Source organism: Mytilus trossulus, chromosome 14, assembly GCF_036588685.1.
Source record: "Mytilus trossulus isolate FHL-02 chromosome 14, PNRI_Mtr1.1.1.hap1, whole genome shotgun sequence".
Taxonomy (NCBI): Eukaryota; Metazoa; Mollusca; class Bivalvia; order Mytilida; family Mytilidae; genus Mytilus; species Mytilus trossulus.
Genome location: NC_086386.1, coordinates 40,616,319 through 40,638,308, shown reverse-complemented (window position 1 = coordinate 40,638,308; position 21,990 = coordinate 40,616,319). Strand labels below are relative to the sequence as shown.

The 21,990-nt window shown below is 30.6% G+C and overlaps 1 protein-coding gene across 1 annotated transcript; it reads right to left on the bottom strand.

The window, feature by feature from the left end:
• Window positions 1-444: 444 nt before the first annotated feature.
• Window positions 445-21,548, bottom strand: LOC134697758 (protein cramped-like). Its single transcript, XM_063560045.1, has 20 exons — window positions 21,103-21,548; window positions 20,550-20,779; window positions 19,955-20,055; window positions 19,217-19,370; window positions 18,594-18,662; window positions 17,089-17,137; window positions 16,242-16,277; window positions 15,416-15,471; window positions 14,183-14,379; window positions 12,580-12,736; window positions 11,510-12,144; window positions 10,524-10,700; window positions 9,987-10,121; window positions 9,221-9,407; window positions 8,042-8,361; window positions 7,182-7,353; window positions 4,922-4,978; window positions 3,860-3,978; window positions 3,154-3,288; window positions 445-2,142 (listed from the first exon to the last, which is right to left on the bottom strand). The coding sequence occupies exons 1-20, from the start codon at window positions 21,174-21,176 to the stop codon at window positions 2,017-2,019; spliced, it is 3,186 nt and encodes a 1,061-aa protein (XP_063416115.1). The 5' UTR covers window positions 21,177-21,548; the 3' UTR covers window positions 445-2,016.
• Window positions 21,549-21,990: the final 442 nt, after the last annotated feature.

The following is a 21,990-nucleotide window of genomic DNA, read 5'->3' as shown; positions in this document are numbered from 1 at the left end:
ACATGACCACTTTTATAAAAGATGCTTCAGTGCAGTAATAGGAGCTTATATATAACAAATGAATGAAGAGAGAAACGTTTACAACTTGTTAAAATGAAATAATCTCAAATAAACTACTTTACCAAGACCCTTATTACCATTATATTTTTATCATTTCATCTCACAAAAAACATATTATATAATCAAAACATGTGATTATTTAATATATATTGACATGTTATTTCCAATGTGATTAAATACATGTTCACATTGCTCTAGTACAACTGTTAAATATAGCTGACTTTTTTTTACCATTTTAATGAATGTTTTACAGAAAGTTAAAATGAAATGTGAAACTAATTTATAAAATTACAAAAAAAACTGTAGTTTTAAAAGCATGCTTAATGCCTTAAAAATCAGAGTTTTTTATGCAGTCTATAATGAACATAAATTACATAGAAAAAAGTCTTGAAATGTTTAAAATGTCCTTAAACTATTTGATAATAAAAGGTGAACAACAATCATTCTTTGAAGTTTCTAGAATGGTGATTTAAACTGTGTGATTATTTGCTTACACAAAGTTTGGTGTATTCACAGCTCTATGAATATGTTTTTTAGAAAATACATGAAAGTGAACAAGATAATAAAAATGTTTTGATCTGGAATGAAAGTTTAATGTTTAACAGTTCTTTTGTTCACAAATTTTCTTAACAAATTAAAGCAAAATGATATAAATAATGTATGGATCAAAAGTCAAGTTAGAAAAAAGACAAAGAAATGAATTGACACATTGACTTCAAGTCTGCTGCCTTATATTTAAAATGTGAATGGACCCTGAATCTATTAAAGGTGAAATTCAAAGGAAACCAGTAAATTGAAGTTTACACTTCATGAATTTGCAAATATAGTTTTATGAATCTAGCATGGAAAGAAATTCAAAAATGTCATGAAAAATACCATACAATCATATGCAATGCAAAGAAATTGATATTTGATGAGTAATTCCCTGTCTCACCTGCCAAATCTTATCCAACAAAAACAAGACCTCTAGTTACTTATGAAGTTTAGTAATTCAATTTAAATAAAAATTGTAACATTCACGCTGAAGTTGAAAACACAATTTTCACTGGTATTATATGTTAATACAATCAACACAGATTATGCAATCTATCAAATGAACACATTCTTTTTTCCTCACAAGACTTTCTCTTTTACCAGCAAAACACTTTGCATGTTTCTTAAATCAATTAATTACAAGTCAGCAAAAAGCTTTCACAATAAAGATTTAAACACAACCATAAACTATCTTAAATTAAATCATTAATTAAAACAAAATACTAAAATTTTGTAATAATTCAAGGTCCTTGTGGAGTAGAAAGCCTGAACACCTGTTGTAATTGTTTTCCTTTGAGCAACTTGCAATATAGAATGCCACTCATATTTGCTCTGAACTAATAAACATCCTTATATTATAAGCACTATGGGAAATCAGGGACTGTATTTAAAATATAACTTTGATGAAGACAGAAATGTACTTAAAAATTTATAAGACATATATTCAACCCTACATTTATGAGTCAAATATATATCTACTTTTACAAGTTCTACTGCATGTAAAAATTAAAATCAACATTTATTATATTTTTGGCCACTGACTGTATTTTAGAACTCTTTTCAATCACCTCACACAGTCACACACTTTTCAGTAATTTTGATCAGAATATTTAAGTTAGCAACATATTTCAAAATGGAAAAAATCTCATATGTAAAACCTTTCAGATAATCACATCAACCGTAACATATGGTTAAAAGGTGAGTTCCTAGTTTTAGTTTCACCATCTTAAACTACAATATGGGTCCATTGTTTGGTCAACTCTCAGGTCAACTGTATTCATTAGCATCATGCATTAAAACTAAAAATACTTCAGACAGAAAATAAATAAATAATGAAGCACTTTCAGAGGCTGGGTATAAAACATGTCTCGTATCAAGAGGATAGAAAGAAGATAAAAATGTATAAAACAGCATAAAACAAAGTCATCCATTTGAGATGGTCTTCTTAGAGTTGGTAAGGTCAGCCATAGGATCTTCTTGTGTTAAAGCTTGCAGGTCAGCAAACTTGGCAACAAAATCTAAACTACTTTCATTCATCAATGTATCCACCTGAAAAGAAAATTTGAAATTACAAGTTTAATATCACTGAAAATTCTTATTTGGAAGAATTAATTTAACTTTCTCAAGTCTTTAATTAAAATTAAAGTGAACAGGCAAACCCATTTTGACATTTACCAATTAATTATGAATGTCTGTAATTTTATTACACACTTTACCCTTATAATTATCTTCTAATGATTGTGTGATCAGATTATAATCACTTAATACACAACAACAAAAAATATTATATTATTAACTTTCCTCAGTCGAAGACGCCTTAACACCCAGCAAGAAGATCCAAACTTTACAGAGTAAACCAAGAAAAGTACAACATATCACTAGACACTATACACCTTCCCATTTTTCTAATGACTTAAGCAAGTATATCACCCACATTACTGTATAAATAATTGGCTTAACTGATCTGTACAGACTAATATTAAAAGCCTTGAAAATTCAGCTGAAACCCCTAAATCAGTTGGTGTCAAATATTTTCCAACAACTAGACTTGACCAATATTCCATCATTTTTCTTATGTATCTAAACAAAAGTTATTCAAAAACATACTAGTCTGGAGCATCAAAGCAGTGCAGACATCAGACTAGTAGCTAACAGCATAAACATTTTGTAACTAAGGCCAGTCTGAATCTTACTAAAATATTATTCAAATTCTATTGCCCTGTAGAGCTGATTTCCACTGCCCATTAGCATTTTTTCAAACTTAAGTTAGTGGGCCTGTAGTTGAGCACAAAATATGTAATGAGGCAGACTTGTAAATTATATACGAAATCAATCAAGTGATCTGACAAATACAATATCTGACAAAAGAAGTGTTGAAATATCAATGATATGCAACAATAGTGTATAACATATATATCCTTATCAGAAGTATATGAGATGAACAATCTTTCAAGAGCATGAAATGTGGGTAAAAGTGACCCAAAGGTGTGCAATTGCTTTGTACTGATCTAAAGGACCTATATCAGTAGAATATAAATTATATATAAGTAGTATACTTACATCAAACTTCCCCATGATTGATGAATCTCGTGAATTCTCAAAGAAAAATGTCTGTGGTTGTAAGGTTGCTGTAGATACTATAGGGTCTGGTTTGGCTGTCTCATTCAGTAAAGACATAAAAGAAATATCACCAACCTGAAAAAAATCCCAATATAATCAAAAAGGTATTCTTATCGTAAAATGTAGTAACAAGGAAGATGGATACAAGAAACAAAGAATCTAAATATGTAGATGCCAAGCAAATCAAGAATCTAGTTATAATAAATGATATCTACTCAAATGTAATAGTGGCAAGAAATATGCAGAATAACTAATACCAATACAACTATAAATTCATAGCTTTAATGATCTGGGTTTTTTAATCATTCTGGTCATGAGTATAGTTTAAGAGTAAAATAGAACAAGACTTTAAAAATATAAGACTAAATATTTTTTTGTCGTTTTGTTTTATTTGGTTGTCCCCTTTCATTGTCTCCCGCTATTCAGTCTACTCATTCCCCATTAAGTGGTTACTCTAGAAATAATAAACTTTAGAAATTGTTGATTACCCTCGAGGAAGGATTTTGCTGTATCCCCTTAAATTCTTACATTCAACATGCATAAGATAATTTTTGGACTTTAATTACAACAAAAATATCTGAATGGTTGAGATCACAACCTGACAATTAATTTCATTTAACAGTGCACACTCTATATTTTTATTTACCTCTCCATTCATCCACGATGAAGTACACACAGGACTTCTAAAAAGAGCCTTAACAGGTTCAGTTTTATTAGATGTCCTATCTGATGCTGTCTCTTTATTTGCACTTTCGTCTAACATAGCTGAAATAATAGAAATATGATTATAGGTCAAATACCAAGGAACTAGGACATTATACTTTATATGAATTAGGAAGCTTAAAATTAACCAAAGCCAGTCAACCTTGAAATATGAGTCATTGAACATTGTCAGATTGTTCAAGATTCCTTGGAGTCATTATTATACTGTAAATTCAGTAATTATTGCTTGCATTTATTATTGCGATTTTTTTGCATTTTAGACTTAAATGCGATTTTAATTTTTACGATTTTGAGAAAAATCCTGTTAAATTCATATAAAATATTTCAAAATGTGAGTTTAAATTATTGCATTTACAACTCAGTCTCATTTTTTGCAATAATAAAAACCTCGCATTAATTTCTGAATTTACAGTACTGTTATATCAAGTAGTCAGTATAACCTTGACAACATTTTTTGAAAACTATTGAGGAAATACAAAATATTCATTTAAATAATGCAAAATTTTACTACCCAACACAAAATCGGAAACATGACAGTTTCACAGTTGAAGAAATGACCACTAAATCTATTGTCTATATTCATTTGGTGTGGAAAAAAAGATTAGGTCAACATGTGCTTCAAATAAGATTTATAAGAATTACAGGCATCTTCTGCAGATTTTTAAATATAAGGCATAAATGTGTCTAGATGTCTTTTGACTATTTGTGTTTAATAGAAAGCTGTTTTATCTATATGTATATGAATGACATAAAACATTCTAGTATCAAAATTTTCTAATAGAATGATCAATTTCAAAAATAAAACCCATAAATTTAAGACATTACATTTGTGATTTCACTATATTTTAATATCCAAATATCTATACAATAAAATGATTTGTTTAAATGGAAATGTTAATAAAGACTAGGTTTGTAAGGTTTTCATGACCACAAATGTTACATTATAAATAATAACCATAATATCATGATTATATAAACTACATACGTTCAAATGAAGATCCATTTTCTAAAGCCATCTCAAATAATTTTTCACCATCACTTCCTGCAATAATAAAGGAAATATTGTTTAAAATGTACCAACTAAAACATTCTTATTCAATAACAAGTGGTCATTAAATCTGATTTTATCTGCATGTTTTAGGATCCATCTTGCTTAGATTATGTGTGTGTTTTTTGTGATAACCTTGACCATTTGAACTGGAGTTCTTAATCCTGGATTTTTTTTTTTGGTGTGTTTGCATTGCCTTTTACATTCAATATACCACTTTCCACAAGAGATTAGCTTACGTAGGGATAATTGTCAGTAACACTAGAGTGTTGTTTTAAAACTCTTTATGTTAGATATTATACACCAAAAGAAATCAATTTGATGTTACAATTGAGCTTCAAATTTTCCTACCCTTTCTGTACTAGTTTTGTTCTTACATTCTTAAAAGCAAAGGGAAATTAAACTATTGTTAAAAACATTAAACGAAATTCATCAATTGCAATAAGAAAAGTCATAGTGCATCATTTCACAATCAAAGCCTGAAAGGCTGTAAAAGCAATTGCTGCCATGTTTATGTTTTGGGGACTTTTTTTTTCATCCACATATATTTAAGAATTAAACATGACAGGAGTGTTGTCTAGTGAGAATTAAGAAGGTTTTAACTTTATATCAATTAAAGACTTTAGCAGAAAGTCAGTTTTAATATGTTTTATATTTCACAAGGAGACAACACGTTTACCAGGCTAAAGTTGGGGTCAAATATACATGTGCTGAAACATATAAACTCCAAGAGAAATTATTATGAATTATCCCCTAGTAGTGTTTGTAACTGGGCAATAATTTCCTTTATTGATTTAATTTTCATAATTAATTTAAATTTAACACTTCAGTTAAAACATTTCAACTTTCCAGACGCAAATGTTGAAAAACGGGAAAGAAACAAAATATTTTACAAGACATAAACATGTAAAAAATAAATATATATTTCAGCTGACTAAAAATATTTTCATAATGTTACTTTGTTGATCCGAGTCATTTCTTAAAAACTAAGTCCCAAACATTATTGCTCAGTTGATATGTGTCATCCTCATGCGGTACGAGATAACTATAATTATCATGCAATCCCGAAAAGAGACAAACAAGACATTAAATCGTCATTATACGAACAAGAACAAACAGCTCTAAGTTGCTTTGATATTTATCCAATTTTCAGGAAACATTGTGAAAATGATCTTCAATATTTCGAAAACATGTGAAATAAAATTGCAAACACGGTGGACCGTCGAGGGTCAACAAACGTAGTAGACTCGTCCATTGGAAAGACGAGGATAATGGTTTCATCATTTGTCATGCATACCCAGTTTTGAATATGATATCCAAAAAGGATGTACTTTTTTAATCTATGAAACTAGAAAATTCCAAATTGTAAATATCTCTTCATCTGGACTTGGCATCTATCACGTTTGGACGGGTCCATTTCATTAGTAAGGTGATCGATAAATCTTACGGAGTTATGACAAAAAAGGAAAACAAACTTATTGTTATGTGTTTCAACAAGGGTTTCGTTCCTCCAAATTATTTGCGCAAACAAATCAACAAAATAGGTCAGTTAACTTTGTCTATTTTTAGATTACAGGTAATCATTTGACACTACGTATAACCTGATAACCTGTGTAGTGATTTTGATTTTACGATAAATTTATGAATGAACGACAATTTTATGAATGAACAAGAGCACCTGACCTCTTTCTTAAAAAACACCAATTAAACATATAAAACCGTATATTATAAAAGATAATTCAGTCAAATTTTCAATACTAAATCAACAACTGAAATGATTCCATATTTTGTTGAAACATCGTACGAACGGAAAACGGAATCGCAGGTATAAAAATGCATTTTTTTCACTCGGACGTCTATGTTTTTTTGATAGTCAAACGGTTGTCCCACTAAATACAAAAATACATCTACAATAACGTATGCTGAACTTTCTTAAATCCACTAACGTTTTTCAAAAGTTTCAAGCTATGTATTGCATTAGAAAACATACATAGGTGTTTAAGAATGACAGACCAGGAGCCTGTTTAACAAAATACTATGGCTTGATCTGGGCGGAGTCTCTGATCTGGGTCACAAAGATGGCCATACGCGACGGCATGAAAGCAATTGCTTTAAAAAACAGCTCATTCTATTTAAAGACATAAAGTTTGTTGCTTCTTAAAGCTAATGGTCTAAATAAAGACACAAATGCAAGTACCTGGTGTCCCAAAACCTGAGAACGACATGTCCAGCAGATTTGAAATACTTGGCGGTGATAAAGAACCCTGCACGGTTGACGATGTGGTTATAACATCATTGTGACTGGTAGCTGCTGATGTATAAATGTTTACTGTGGTACCAGCTGTTATCTCTAAAGAATTTGCTGTAATCTGAAAAAGAAAAATAACATAAAACATCATTAATAATGCATTACTTTGAACATGGCTCCATATTTTTATACTGACAAATATAAAATATAATTAAAACTTAACATTTTACACATGAAGACTGAATAGTTACAAAAAAAAATAACATCTCCGAAAATAAGTCATCATAATGTTAAATATATTTCATGTCCAAAAATCAGGTACATTTATATATACACATGCTACCTTTGTTTTTATTTCAGATCTGTGATGTGTTAATACAGTTGAATTTGAGAACTAAATTGCATTCCCATCACGGCAACAGATAGAACAATTGTAACTATCTATATAAGCAAGCTGCTCTCCCATGTGCATGTGGGGCCACAATTTAAAATATTTTGGTTTGTCCAAACCCTACCCTTAGGTTGAGACAGTGGGTAGGTAGGTAGGCATTTCTTTTTTTTTCAACAAAAAGAAATTGTAGTATCTATGGTTTATAAGTTTTAATGGCTATCTGATTAAAAATAAACTTCTTCAAATCAGGACAATAAAAGATTTTGAGTAGGCAGCTTTTTATTTGGATTGGTAGCGTTTGGGCAAACAAACCTATTCTTTTTTATGGCCTGGGTAACAATATTCATGATATTGTGATCTGCAGATGTTAGCATGAAGTGTTTTTGTCTCATTATTTTTATTAAGTTTTTTAACATACCTCTGTGGAATTAACATGGTTAATTTTCACCGGTAAGTGTCCAGGGCCCATCATAATAGTCTGTAATGGTCCTGGACTCTGTACACTCAGTTGATTTGGTCCTGGATTTCTTATATTAACCTGCCCTGGTCCAGGATTAAGTACATTAAGCTGACCTGGTCCAAGACTTTGTACATTTAACTGACTGGACCCATGGTTCTGTACATGTATCTGACTAGGAGTAAGCTGGGACTGTACTTCTAACTGACTAGGATTTAAAGTAAGTTGAGTTTGGGAATGGGACTGAACATCCAACTGTACAGTTTTCACTGTCGTACATGCTACAAAGAACAAGCAATAATATTTTAATTGTTGTATAGTTTGAATCACAGTAAGATTTATAATCTCATTCCAAACTTATACCACATCTCCTTATACCTGTTTTAGAAATATTTTTTAAGAATTGACAAATACCGGTTGCAAACATGTAAAAAGTCAATATCTATATAAACATTCTAAATGTTTTCCGGATAATTTTCGCATTTGACTGAACCGATGCATGAAAAATTCTAGTCCACCAAAAAATATGAGTTAGGAGATATTTATAGATGAAATCTTTAGGACAAGTCCTGAAGGTATTTTTTGGTAATTTTGACAGCAGTTAATCACTCAGACTTCAAGCTTCAAACGATAAATAAAATTTAATACTTTTGTGTTATAGGTACATGTACTTTAATCTTGCAATCTCACCAATGTGAAGCTTCATCATTGAAAGGTTAGACAATCTCAGTTATTTTTCTTTAAAGTGTACTGTGACATCAGAACATAACAAATTCAGAACTTTTATTGATTATTATTTTTTACAATTTTTAACAATGAACCCATGACAGCTCCAAATAATGCAATCAAAATTAAAATAAAAATTCTTGAAAAAATAAATCTGTTGCAATATCTCAATAACAAAACAATCCCAACCATTCTTTGAATGCATTAGGGCTATTCCTGAAAAAAAATGTAGGGGGGGGGGGGGGGGGGTTGGAAGGCACATTGTATTAATAATACATGGGTGACGGGTATCAGAGCGACTTTTCACACTATAATTCTCAATTACAATTGTCTGGGTGGCGGGTGCTGACAAAAAACTGCCTTCCAACCCCCTTACTTTTTTTTTTGGAATAGCCCTTATTATATTCGACTTACCAGGAGGTGCAGTACTAACATTGGATAAAATAGGTATAGAGTTTGGCACATTTATCACAGTTTTTAAGTTTTGTCCGTTAGGTTGGACAAGAAAATAATTTGGTGCTTTAGGCAGTATTGTTCTCTGTACAACCATTGGCTTTCTGTTAATCTGTCGAATCTTTCTTCCACTTCTGTAGCCAGGTCCCTACAATCAGAAATATATATTTAGTAAAGAACTACAGATCTGTATACTTATAAAACTAGAAATACTTTAAGCAGGTCTAACAAATATTTGATACTAAGACAAATATTTGAATCTAAGAAGTCCATGTTTTGCCATTTGAAACTCCAAATATTATAGGGTAAAAAAATACATGGAAAGTACAAAAAGAACTTGTATTAAGTGCTCATTGAAATCCCAGATACTCCTTCAAAAGAATGTGTCACTATAAAAGGGCAGGAAAAATAAATATAAACCAACAATTTCAGGGAAAATGTTTGCTGAGGTTGGACACATCTAATTTAAGCTGAACCACCAGTAATTTTTATTTTGTACCAGACTTGTAATTGTCTCCATCCATATTTCCAAAAGCAAAAAATAATCATCATGATCATGTGATGTCTGACCCTCCTATCATGATCATGTGATGTCTGACCCTCCTATCATGATCATGTGATTTCTGATCCTCCTAAACAATTTTTCATAGAATAGCTTTTAAAGTAATACTGTATAGTAAATATATTCAGATAATAGATTCCGTTTCTTAAAGTGTGTATTACTTACAATTACATTAAAGGCTTGATTAAGTGATCGACTGGCCGGGACAGATCCAGGTGGCAGTGTATTTCTCTGTAGAAACGCTGTCCCTGCTACTGGTACCTTAAACACAGCCTCTTTTCCTTGACTAGAATTAATTGGCTGAAAAAAAAAAAAAAAAAACTTAAATATTTTCAATGTTCCAGTATATAAATTCAACATTTATTTCTGTAAATTAAAAAATTTCTGAAATTTTAATTTCTTCAAGGTTAATTTGATACACAAATTATGAAAATTCTACCCTCCTTCATATAAAATATTTAATTCTAAGATTTCCCACTTTTAAAATAACAAGTGATACTAGCATCTCCCACTTATCATGCTTTCTAAACCTCGGCAAAAGGGATTAAATATTTGAATGTGCAGGTCCCAGTAGAAATACTGTTTACAGGCTAACTAAAAAATATTTTAAGTAGTTCACAAAGATGGCAATAAATCACAAGTTAGATATAATTTTAGCAGTTTTAATATCATGGACAAATTTGAACTACAAATATGACAAACCTCTGCAAGTTTTAATGTTGTCTGCGTCCCAGCATCAACCATTCCATCACCAGAGCCAGATCTAGAAGACAATGGGTTTTTACTAACTGCCCTCTGACCTTTGACACCACAACCTTTTGTTGCTTTTGCCCTAACAGCACCACACGTATGGCAAGGAGATGAGGACGATGAACTGCCCTGTAAAAATATTATAATAAGAATTAGAAATTTGTTGACACTGTAAACAAAGTATTAAAATGATCACAATATTGAAATATCCTTTGATTTACATACGTGTACACACAACATGGTACAGGTGGATTTAGTCAATAACCTATTGTTGTTTTTCATTCAAAGAATGGTAGGAGACAATAATGATACTTCTTCCATCATCACCTTTTGTGCATGTTCGGGACAGATAAGCAAATGATTAACATTTTTTTAGGTATAATTTCTGCATTTAACTATCAAAATTATTGTTTCCATATTTTGAGCCAAGATTACAAACCTAAGACTTTTTTTTTTTAAATATATTTTTTGTCACATTTATTATGTTTAGTGAATTTCTTGCAACTTTTTATTTGTTTTTTATATAAATCAGGCTATTGGTTTTCTCATTTGATTTGTTATACATTTTGTTTTTTATAGGCCTTTGAAAGCTTGCTGTACATGTCAAATGAATCTGCTCATTGTTGAAGGTCATCCAGCAAATATTGTTACTAATATCATGAATATTGACATCATTTAGTTTCTGCTGAATGAAATAATTGTCTTTTTCATAACATTGCCAAACACACCACACCTCATTATTTCATATTCAGAAATTCATATATTAACAACAATTGTCACATATGCATTTCATAGAACTTGCAAATTATCCCAATTTAAATTTGTCTTTTTAAACGTAAATAAGGGAAATAAACATGATGATGATTAACCAATACAAGTACTTGCCAAAAAAACGTATTAATTCTCAACAAGAATGTTTTTTATAGATCTATCTTTACCTTTACATCAGTTATCTCCATGACAGCCAAATGCACCAATCGTCTTAGAGTATTCGTCAATTGTGTTTTAACAATGTCTTCAATTGTACTTTCTTTACAAAAATCATACTCTAATCGAATCTTATTGTCTTTGCCAATCATAAGAAACAACTGGGCAATAGTCAAATTTTCAGCACTAGCAGAAGTCCAACCTTTTTCAAAGGCTTCCTTAACGTTAAGGGACTCTTGGTCCTCTTTTTCAGACTTGTCCTCATTGTCACTACTTTTCACAACTTCTGATTCAGCACCCCCAGACAAATGTTTCTTCCTTGGAGGTGTTCCATCTGTGGAGTCAGTCTCTGTTAAATTTTCAGTACTTTTTGAATTATTCCTAGACAGAGGTGTGTCTGGAAACATTGCATTTTCCCCCTCACTAAGAAATGCTGCATCATTACTATACACACTACAAGAAATTGTTGATGAAGGAGTCATTCCTGTTTTACTGTCTTTCACAGTTCCTCTAGATTTTGGTGATTCGAACATCCCATTTTTAGGGTCCATAAAATCTACCGAATGAGAATTTTCACTAAAAATTGTTGATGAAGTCTTAGTACTAGTACAATCTCCTTTCTTATCCTTTGAAATTACCGGAGAGTCTGAAAATAAAGAAAATTTATGAACAAAAGCTGAGAATTCTAACTAGATAAAATGCTGGGATTACAGTACAACAGTCAAATTCTGGTCGATGGAGCATTTGATGAAAATTTACTAGTAAATGAATTGTATTTTTTGTTCAAAACTTGTCTGTGGACAACCACCACTGCATTAAAGACCTTTAGCTGATATCTGCTATTTGGTCGGGTTGTTGTCTCTTTGACATATTCCCCATTTTCATTTCCAATTTTTTATGTTGACTTAAAAGTGGGCTATTTACATCATTAGTTTTACTTGTCCTATTATCACCCTCTAACTCAAAGGTATTTAAAAACATACACACAAGTACCATGGAAATTAAACATCTTGTAACAAATTAATTAACCCTAATTAAATACCTTAATAAAAGAAAAGAAAACTGTAATATCTATACTTACTCATTAATTGCATATTTTCTCTGTAATCACTGAACGTGATGTTGATTTTTGGTTCTTTAGTAGCCTGTAAGGTCAGTGGGGTAATATCACAGTCAGGGTGGGGATAAACAGTAAGTACAGGGACAGGTTCTGTCTCAGCACCAGGAACATTCTCCTTCTAATTCTGGCTAAGGAAAATTTGTCAATAAATATACATGTATGTCGTATGAATTACAATATTAGTCGATATCATCACAAATATAACTACTGTGGATTCATAATTAATCGTTGGATACCAATTTTCTTGGGTTTCGTGGGTAGAGATGAACCACAAATTCAAATGTTCAACGAATAACATATTTGCAATAGGCTTTGTATACAGAAATTGTCAAAACCATGAAATCAAATATCCACAAAAATTGATACCAACGAAAATAAATGAATCCACAGTAACATGATAGGAGTATATTTACTTCTTTACAGTGGACACAATATATACATAAATGTCTATGTACTGATGTGTATATAGCTTTCAGGCAAAAATTGAAAAGAAGTACTGAGCCCTTGTATCCCTAAAAATCCAATTAATCTTAAAAAGTTAAACTTGGGTTATCATTTGAGCACTACCATTTTTCTATTTCCTCTTTCAAGTTTATCAATGTAGCAAAAATTATTACAATCAAAAATTTATCACAAGTTTAGAAATATTTCAAATCTACCTTCATGTGTACAGCTAGCAAACCAATGACTTTTGGTTTGATTTTCTAATAAGATTTCGTTCTTATCGTTTTTGTTAAGTGTCTGCTGTCATTTCTACTACAGGTGTTTTGTTTTTTCTTCTCAACTCTTTTGGAATAAATTTTCATTTATTTTAAACATGAAATTCAAATCTAGGGTACATTAATAATTCACAAATATATATTAATCGTTCTTGCTGTTTTCTTTATCTTTGTTTTGATCTTTTTGAATGAAAACTTTAATTGTTGTGTTTATTGACTGCAAATGTATTTTCTTATTCAAAGAGAATGAGAACACGATTTCTCTAATTTTTGTACTATTTATACATTTCCTGAGCGGTGTGCGAAAAATATTTTTCCTCACTAGAGAAAAATCTGTTCTCGGCAAATGATTAGTCCAAATTTGATTATGAAGTCTAAATGTTTTGTTTTCTTCTGAATTTTTCTATTGTGACGTCATGAAAAAAGGTGAAAATGCCTGATGACGTTGCATGTTTCTGAAAATCTTTGAAAAAGAGCGATAAAAAACATTGGAGAAACAGATTCCCACACTATAACTTGTGTATTATGATATTTCTCCACTCTCGACATTAAAATTTTATTATTTAAAGAGCTCTGCAAGCCTCACGCTTTAAATAAAATTTAACTGTCTCGAGTGTAGAAATATCGTAATACACTTGTTGCAGTGTAGAATATATATAACTCCATAAGCCAAGGTCATTGATGTTGTCTAGATAATTAATCAAGATAATTTCTCTGCTTCTTTACAGTTCAGGGATATCGACATTTAATGAGACTAAAGCTAAGAAACTCCACTCTTGTTTTCAAAAAAGGTAGATAATCTATCTATATATATATAGATGCATTCACATTTGGTAAAAGGATACAAGTTTTAATCTATGAGATTTCCATTTTTGACTCAGGTAAGTGATGACAGACGACAATGTTCTATTGGGTTTCAACATCAACTTCAGACGTGGATTAAATGCCATTTCCTGTATCATATTCCACGTGGTATTAGTCTTTGGATTCATTTCCACATGGATCTTATTTGGAATTCTGTCTGCGGCATTACATTTGTGTTCTGTAACATAAGATAAAAACATCACATTAGTTTTCTGTGCTACTTTTTGTGTTCCTGCATGCAGTGTTATGAATTTTACCAAATATCAATCTGGAACCTTCTTTATTGTAATTTTCACTTATCTAATAGATTATCCAGGAAAAATTAGGCCTACAATCTCAGTTTTTTTAAACTTTTTTGATGTGATCTCTTTCCCCTCAAATCTCAACAAATTGCATACATATATTAGAATTTAATAAAATCTTTAAATGAAAGAAATAACATAATTTGACCAATATTCACCTATTATACAAAAGATTAACTACTAGTATCTGAATAAAATCCACCCATTTAAGGCCATTTCATTTTAGATTTATTTTAAATTAAACTCAAATTTTAAACAATATACTTGACATATATGACAGGAGTTAAATAAACTAATTGTTTAAGTGTCAAGGCATTGTTTATCAACTGAGAAATAATTTTTAAAAATGCAGTTAATTATTTCATATATGGGAGATAACCCAGTTATCTATAAATAAATCTGATTCATTCTTTCAATATGTGACTCATTCAGACCTTAAAAAAATATTTGTCATTTTGTTCATTTTTGGGGTCAACATTCTACTTTTCTGTCTGGACCTGATATCTTTTAAATGTAAGATATTTATTATAATACCATTTAATCTTGCATAAATATTCCAAATTACGAAGTGTAACAACTGACCTGACTTTTCATTCCAATAACACAAATGCTTCCCAGTAGAGAAATCAAAATGCCTAGCCATTTTCAGTTGTACAATGGGAGATCACTCTGTTTTCTATAAATAAGCCTGATGATTCTTTTTATCATTTGATGCATGCAATTAATTTAAATATTATACAGTTCAACAAAACCTATTCCAAATAAAAGCCATTTTTGGTGATTCCAACTAAAACTATGGGAGATAATCATTTTTCTAAAAATAACCTATCTAAAAATAGAATTTTCCTTCCTTGAATGGAAAATGTGTTCCCTTGATATGCCTCTGTTACATTTTGGTATACAATTTCTTACCTGATGTGTCAATGTTGTTTAGCTTTTTCAGTGCAAGGCATATTGGTGTCTTAATTCTGAAATAACAAAATATCAGTATAATCAAATGAAAGCATAGTTTATAAATATGTAAGACAAAATTATAGATTAAGAGATTCTTTTATTTTGAACAGTCGATTTTTGCCATGTTTACCTTTCAAATTTCACACACAATTTTGGTGAAATAATGTTTGAGGGGAATTATTCAATAAATCATCAATGCGGCTGCAATCTGACAACAAAATATTTCTTTTTTACTCAATTTTACACAAATTTTTGGAATTTTGGATCCACAATGCTTTTCAACTTTGTACTTGTTTGGCTTTATACATATTTTGATATGAGCTTCACTGATGAGTCTTATGTAGACGAAACGTGTGTCTGGCGTACTAAATTATAATCCTGGTACCTTTGATTACTTTTTACAGTTACATCACAATGAAAAAAATCAAACACAGCAAAATGTGCCAAACTTTGAAAGATTTACTGTTGTCTCTGACTCAGACATGATTTATCAAGAGAATAAAAATAACCTTGAGTGTATTTAGATTTTCTGATGTTAACATGTTATGTCAATTCTGAGATTCTTTAAACAGTGAAACCTGGCTAAACTGAACCCTGCATAAGCCTAAAACCTGTATAAACGTCATATCAAATTGTATGCGTTGTGAACCTGATAAAACCGAGCATCGGCCTAAACCGAAAACAAATTCTTCAGTCCCAAAGAGGTTCGGTTTAAACAGGTTTCACTGTATTTCACTTGCCAAGTTGATCAAGTGATACAATCTATTTTTATGCTTGAACTAACCTTAAATTTTTGCCTCTAATTTTCACTGTTGTAAATCTGTAATAAAATATAAAATATAAATCTGCTGTTTTATCACTTTTGGAAAAGAAAGGATATGGCATACTAATTGATTACACAATATAACTATAAACGCAATGACAAAACTAAAAGCAAATGACACACAAATGACCAGCACTTTTCTTGGTTGTTTTACATATCAGTCGCCATGAGGGTTTCACTATGGAACAGAATCTCACTTCACAAAAACTTCAAGATGACCCATATCACAAGTTGGAACAGAATTCTCTATTCTATGATGATATTTGTACAGCTGTGCATTGTATAACACAGCTGCATGACCCATTTTTACTGGTAGCACCATTAAACAAACTGCAATTTTCCTAGTTTTTTGGTAAATTCTGATTTGTTGCAAGAATGTATTGAATACAGTGGATAATGTTGAAAAGAAAACCTGCTTGGAACTAAAGATATTGTTAGAATTAGACTTGTAAAATGATGTAAGAATATTCGATGTAGTGTATGTTGTTATAGAAGATATTTAGTATGAACCAGGTTCACTTTAGACTGATTTTTGTGCATTTTTATATGTATAATGTATATAATTGTTAGAGGATACCAGAGTAACTAAAATGTAATTGCTTGTTAAGATTTAGGAAATTTTTCTTTAAAATTTAGTGGCAATTCCATTGATTATAATTTAGAATGGAAATGGGGAATGTGTCAAAGAGACCACTCCACCAAAGAGCAGACAACAGCAAAAGGCCACCTATGGGTCTTGGCTTGCATCTTATAGGATATAAGTATTAATCCAATGTGTAGAAAAATATTCAGCTCATGATATACATACCCATTATGTACTAGATCATTTAACTTGGCACCTGTTTTTTCATTCAGTCCTATAAAATATATAATTGTCGATTATTTTATCATAGATTTTTAAAATAAAATTGAGAATGGAAATAGTGAATGTGTCAAAGCGACAACAACCCGACCATAGAGCAGATAACAGCCTAAGATGTCTAAATCTTACTAGTCTAATTTGATTAAGTAATGGGAAAGTGTGAAAGTTACATTTTCTTCTACATTTCAAACAATATTATATTGCGTGACTATAATTTGTATATTTTCTTCTTCCATTTATTTATAAAAAGACATTTTGTTAATTCAGCATAAATACCCATGACAACACTCAACAATAACCAATACTTTAGCAAAAAACTTATATCCATCTCAAATTTCTTTTAACCCATTATATATTGAAATCTGGTAAAAACATCAACCAAATTGGAAATCAAGAGGAAGCTAAAGCATTTAACATTTCGACAAAGTTTATTTTCTGCATATTTCAGACTTTCTAATGTGTTTTTTTTAATCATTCAAATACTTATCACATTGTCAACTAGTAATTTGTGTTTTTGTTTTTTTCGTTATAATAAAATGCAGTAAATCAGTAACTTTGTCCATGTCAGAAAGGAGTAAGTTCGGTAAGGGCCATATTTGGCCCCAATTATAAAGTTCATAATTATAAGACAATAAATGTTTTAAGTTGCCTTAACGACATGTTAGAAAGTTTAAACAGAACTGTTTTTGTCAAAGTTTAATTCTAACACGTTGATTTTTACATTCAAAAAAGGACAAAATAAGGAATTTTGGTGAAATTTGACTAAATCAGCTAGATTTCAACCAAATGAAGGACCAGGAAACATAGAGCGCAGGCGTCGACAAGCTTAAGATTCAAATATGACTTATGAAATGTCTTCACAAACATTATTTTAAAAGATCTTTCTTGTCGACGTATGCGCTCTATGTTTCCAGTCCCACAATCTATGGAAATTTACCCATTTTCATTGATTTTTTCGTGAACAATCAATATGAGTACAACTTGTGACGTCATAATGAAACGCAGAAACGTAAAATTTTCAACAAAATTGTTTATATCCTAGCTAGTCAATGTATTAGCTATAATTTATCGTGATATTGGTCAATAAATCTGAATTTGAAATTTACGCTAAAAAGGGGGGCCATTTTAGGACCTTATCGAACATACTCCTTTTTATAGCCCAGGTAATGTCTTAATCTTATCAAACTTTAAATTGACCAGTTTATGCCAGTATGGACCAGGATTTCACAGTATTTACTGGTGGCCTGGTCAATACTAGTATAATTGACCAATGTTTTTCTAACCTTGTATTCAATGGCCTCTGATGCTTTTGTACTTTAACTTTTCACCACAAAATTGGTGACTCTTTGAACAAAATAAATTATTCATATAAGTTATACTAAAATGTGTATGATTCCCGAGTATTTATGTGAAAAGAGCTACTGGTACTTCAAAAGTAATATGGTGCATACCTTTTATCCTTTTCCTGAGAACTCCATAGTTAATCAAACCATATATTTCTTGAGATTCTTTTTTGACATCTGCAAAATAACCAATTTCATATTTAATTTTCAATGAAAAAGGTAAAAAAAATTAAATCATTAAAAGGCAAGACAAAACATGAAAACATGAGAACACCTTTCATCTAAAATTTTCTATCATGTTTCTCATAACAGGAGCTTTGAAAATGCAATTTCAACAAAAACAACATTCATTAATTAATGCATATAAAAATTGGGACATTCTTCATAAACCATAAATGTTCAAAAAAAATTCATGGTACTATGCTTTTATGTATTTGAGACCAATACAATGAGTACAAATACAGCCTTGTAGTCGTTTGATTATGTTATTTAAACGTGTTTCTCGTTTTTTATATAGATTAGACCGTTGATTTTCCCGTTTGAATGGTTTTACACTATTAATTTTGGGGTCCTTTATAGCATGTTGTTCGGTGTGAGTCAAGGCTTCGTGTTGAAGGCCGTACATTGACCTATAATGGTTTACTTTTTTAAATTGTTATTTGGATGGAGAGTTGTCTCATTGGCACTCACACCACATCTTCCTATATCTATTGTTAGTGAGTTTTACATACCTTGAGTTAATGTGATAAACTTAGATATCTTATGCCAAGTTCTGTAATAAAAGTGGCGAACTTGATCTTTATTCTTAATAAGTGCTGGCGTGACTCCCTTCTTCTTGCTCTTCTGTGCTATCAAGGTCTGAATTCCGTCAAAGTCCTTTCCAACCTAAGTAAAGAAGATTTTTTTTAAATTTATCAATATTTTTTTAAATATACCAATCATGTAAACTAACAATTTCATAATTGTTCGTAAGTAGTTTTAAGGGGTTTTTTTATTTTTAATTTGGAGTCTCTATCGTCCCAGTAAAATTGGTCAGAAGTTACAGTGAAATGTTTTTAGAAGGATGTTTTTTTATGGAACAAAGTTTAGTGTTGTTGTTTTTTTCTTTATCGCATGTGAATGTACAAATATACATATCTATACAGTATACTGTAATGTTAATACAGTTTGTTTTTTTTGTTTAAATTTTCCAAAGGAACAAAGTTTCAGATTGGGTTTTTTTTTGTATCGCATTTGAATGCTCATATATATCTTAAAATGTTCATAACAATTTTTTTTGGTAGTCAGAAGTTTTTTTTATGGAACCAAGTTTTGATGGGTTTTTATCTGTATCGCATGTACATGTGCTTATCTATAAACAAATTTTTCCATGTACAATGTGCCAAATTTTTTGTGTTCACATTGATAATGAAAGGGCTGAAGGTTTGTTTCATGTTCTTCAACTTAAAACACAATCAATATAAGGTTACCTCAAATAATCCGTCAAAGAAAGCATCCTTGTCATCAACGCTCCAAAGTTCCCACTGACGTTTCTGTTTTGTCTCTGGAGTATTTGTCTTTGTCTCTTTAGCTAGAAAAATAAAAATAATAAATAAGCGTGTTTTCAAGTTTTAATGATTCAAGTTTCTAGAGAATAACTTTTAAATGTTACATGAAATAAATGTCTTTTTCATGATATTAATATGGAAGATGTACAAGTATGTTAAATTTCATATCAATCATGTCAGTATGCTTAATAATTTCCTTGTGCAGCTTTTGAGTAATAGCAGTCTTCTTGTAAACAACCAGTGACACCCGATACTGGGTGTTATCTTTTTTGTTAGGAATCCAGTACTAGCGTTTCATTTTTTTTATATATACATATCTAAAACATATTTTTTTAAACCTGATAAACATGATAATGATGAAATTCGTAATTCTCTCACTTAAACAAAATAAAATATATACATTTTTAATTTTATAAAATTGACCTCTTTGCAAGAAATTTTCCTTTGTCATGATATAGATATGTATGGTACAATTAAATTCATGTTGGTGTTTGATATATTTAATTCAGACTAATACCAGGTTTCTTTGTGGGTGATGGGGGTGGACTAAGATCTCTTTTCGGCTTTCTGACAACTCTGGACCTTGTTACAGCACCACTACGTGGGACCTTTGGTGGGGTTTCTTGTGCTTGTTGAGAAGAATCTTGACCTCCTGTTTGAGGATGTTTACGATCATTCGTATCGCTTTTCTGGTCTCCCTTGCTTTGTTTATCTTCTTTCATGGCATCTTTATTATCAGATGTTGTCCTGGTATTTAAATAACGTATAATTATTGCATAAAATCAATTAAAACAATATTTAATTGCAATATAAAAATTCAACATGGCTGCCAAAATTTCCACAAACAGCGTAGAAGACACAATTATAGCCTGCAGATTTCTGCTGTTTTCTTGCTAATAAAAGTTGCATTTAAAATTCTACTTTTATCAATAATTTTATTGACAGTTATTCTAAATATTGTTGTACATTTTAAACATATATCTTGTTGAAATGAATTGAAAATAAATAATAAAAACATCGATTATAAGTTGTGGTAAATCGAACAAAATGGCGGTTTCTCTCATACTTACCGATTTTTCTCCTTCTCTTTTTCACTTGAATTCCCCTCTCCCTGCTCAGTTTTCCGTCTTTTCGTCATAGGCATATGTATCTACCATGCACTGATGCAACTCAATAAAAGTTTCATAACAAAACAACGTCAAAATCATAACAAATACACTAATAAAGTAAATGGGTAAACGACCCTTCCTGAACAAAACAACTTTGAACTGTCAAGTCAGTCGGAGCCGGGTTATCAAAAATAAAAGTCTTCACGCGCAAAAGTCGACCAAATTTTCTTTGGAAAGGAAAGAAATATTGGATTACACATATTTGCGAAATGCAATAGCTTTTTTGTGTTCCCAGAATGATAACATAACTGCAAATTAGTAAATTGTCCAGAAAATGATGTCATGTGACTTTTTCGACCAGTTAAATTTCTTTTTGATATATTTCTAAAAAATATTTTTGCTATAATGTTGCGTATCAAAAAGTCGAACCGAAAGAAAGATATGCTTTTTAAACAATATTCTTTTATAGAAAAAGGCCTGTTTTACAGACTTTAACTTATAAGCATTTTTAAAGACATTTTCAAAAATTAAAAACATAAAGTGTTTTTTTCCAATGATCTGTATATACATAGTGTACACTCCATATTTTTAATTTATAAAGTGCATCTAGATTCACTTGTCTAGATTTGACAGAACCTAAATAATAATTAAGTACGAACTTTTGTCTTAGATAGTTCCATCAATATAAAACATAGCTTTTTTTCTCATTATTTTGATCTATTGACTTTTTTCTATATCCTGGGAAATTTTTCTTGAAGCTAAGACACCATTACATATGATAGGCGACGTAACAAGAACAAAAGTTGGGGGTGTAAAAAGTCAGTTATGTCGCGTAGTGGATGATTTCTG

Bases quoted from the DNA above. Each gene is read 5' to 3' on its own strand.
- LOC134697758 (XM_063560045.1), bottom strand. From the start codon at position 21,176: ATGCCTATGACGAAAAGACGGAAAACTGAGCAGGGAGAGGGGAATTCA. The intron at 20,056-20,549 runs GTATTAGTCTGA...TTATTTTTCTAG, and splicing joins ATCACCCACAAAGAAACCTG to CTAAAGAGACAAAGACAAAT. The intron at 12,737-14,182 runs GTATCCTTTTAC...AGCCAGAATTAG, and splicing joins AATCTCATAGATTAAAACTT to AAGGAGAATGTTCCTGGTGC.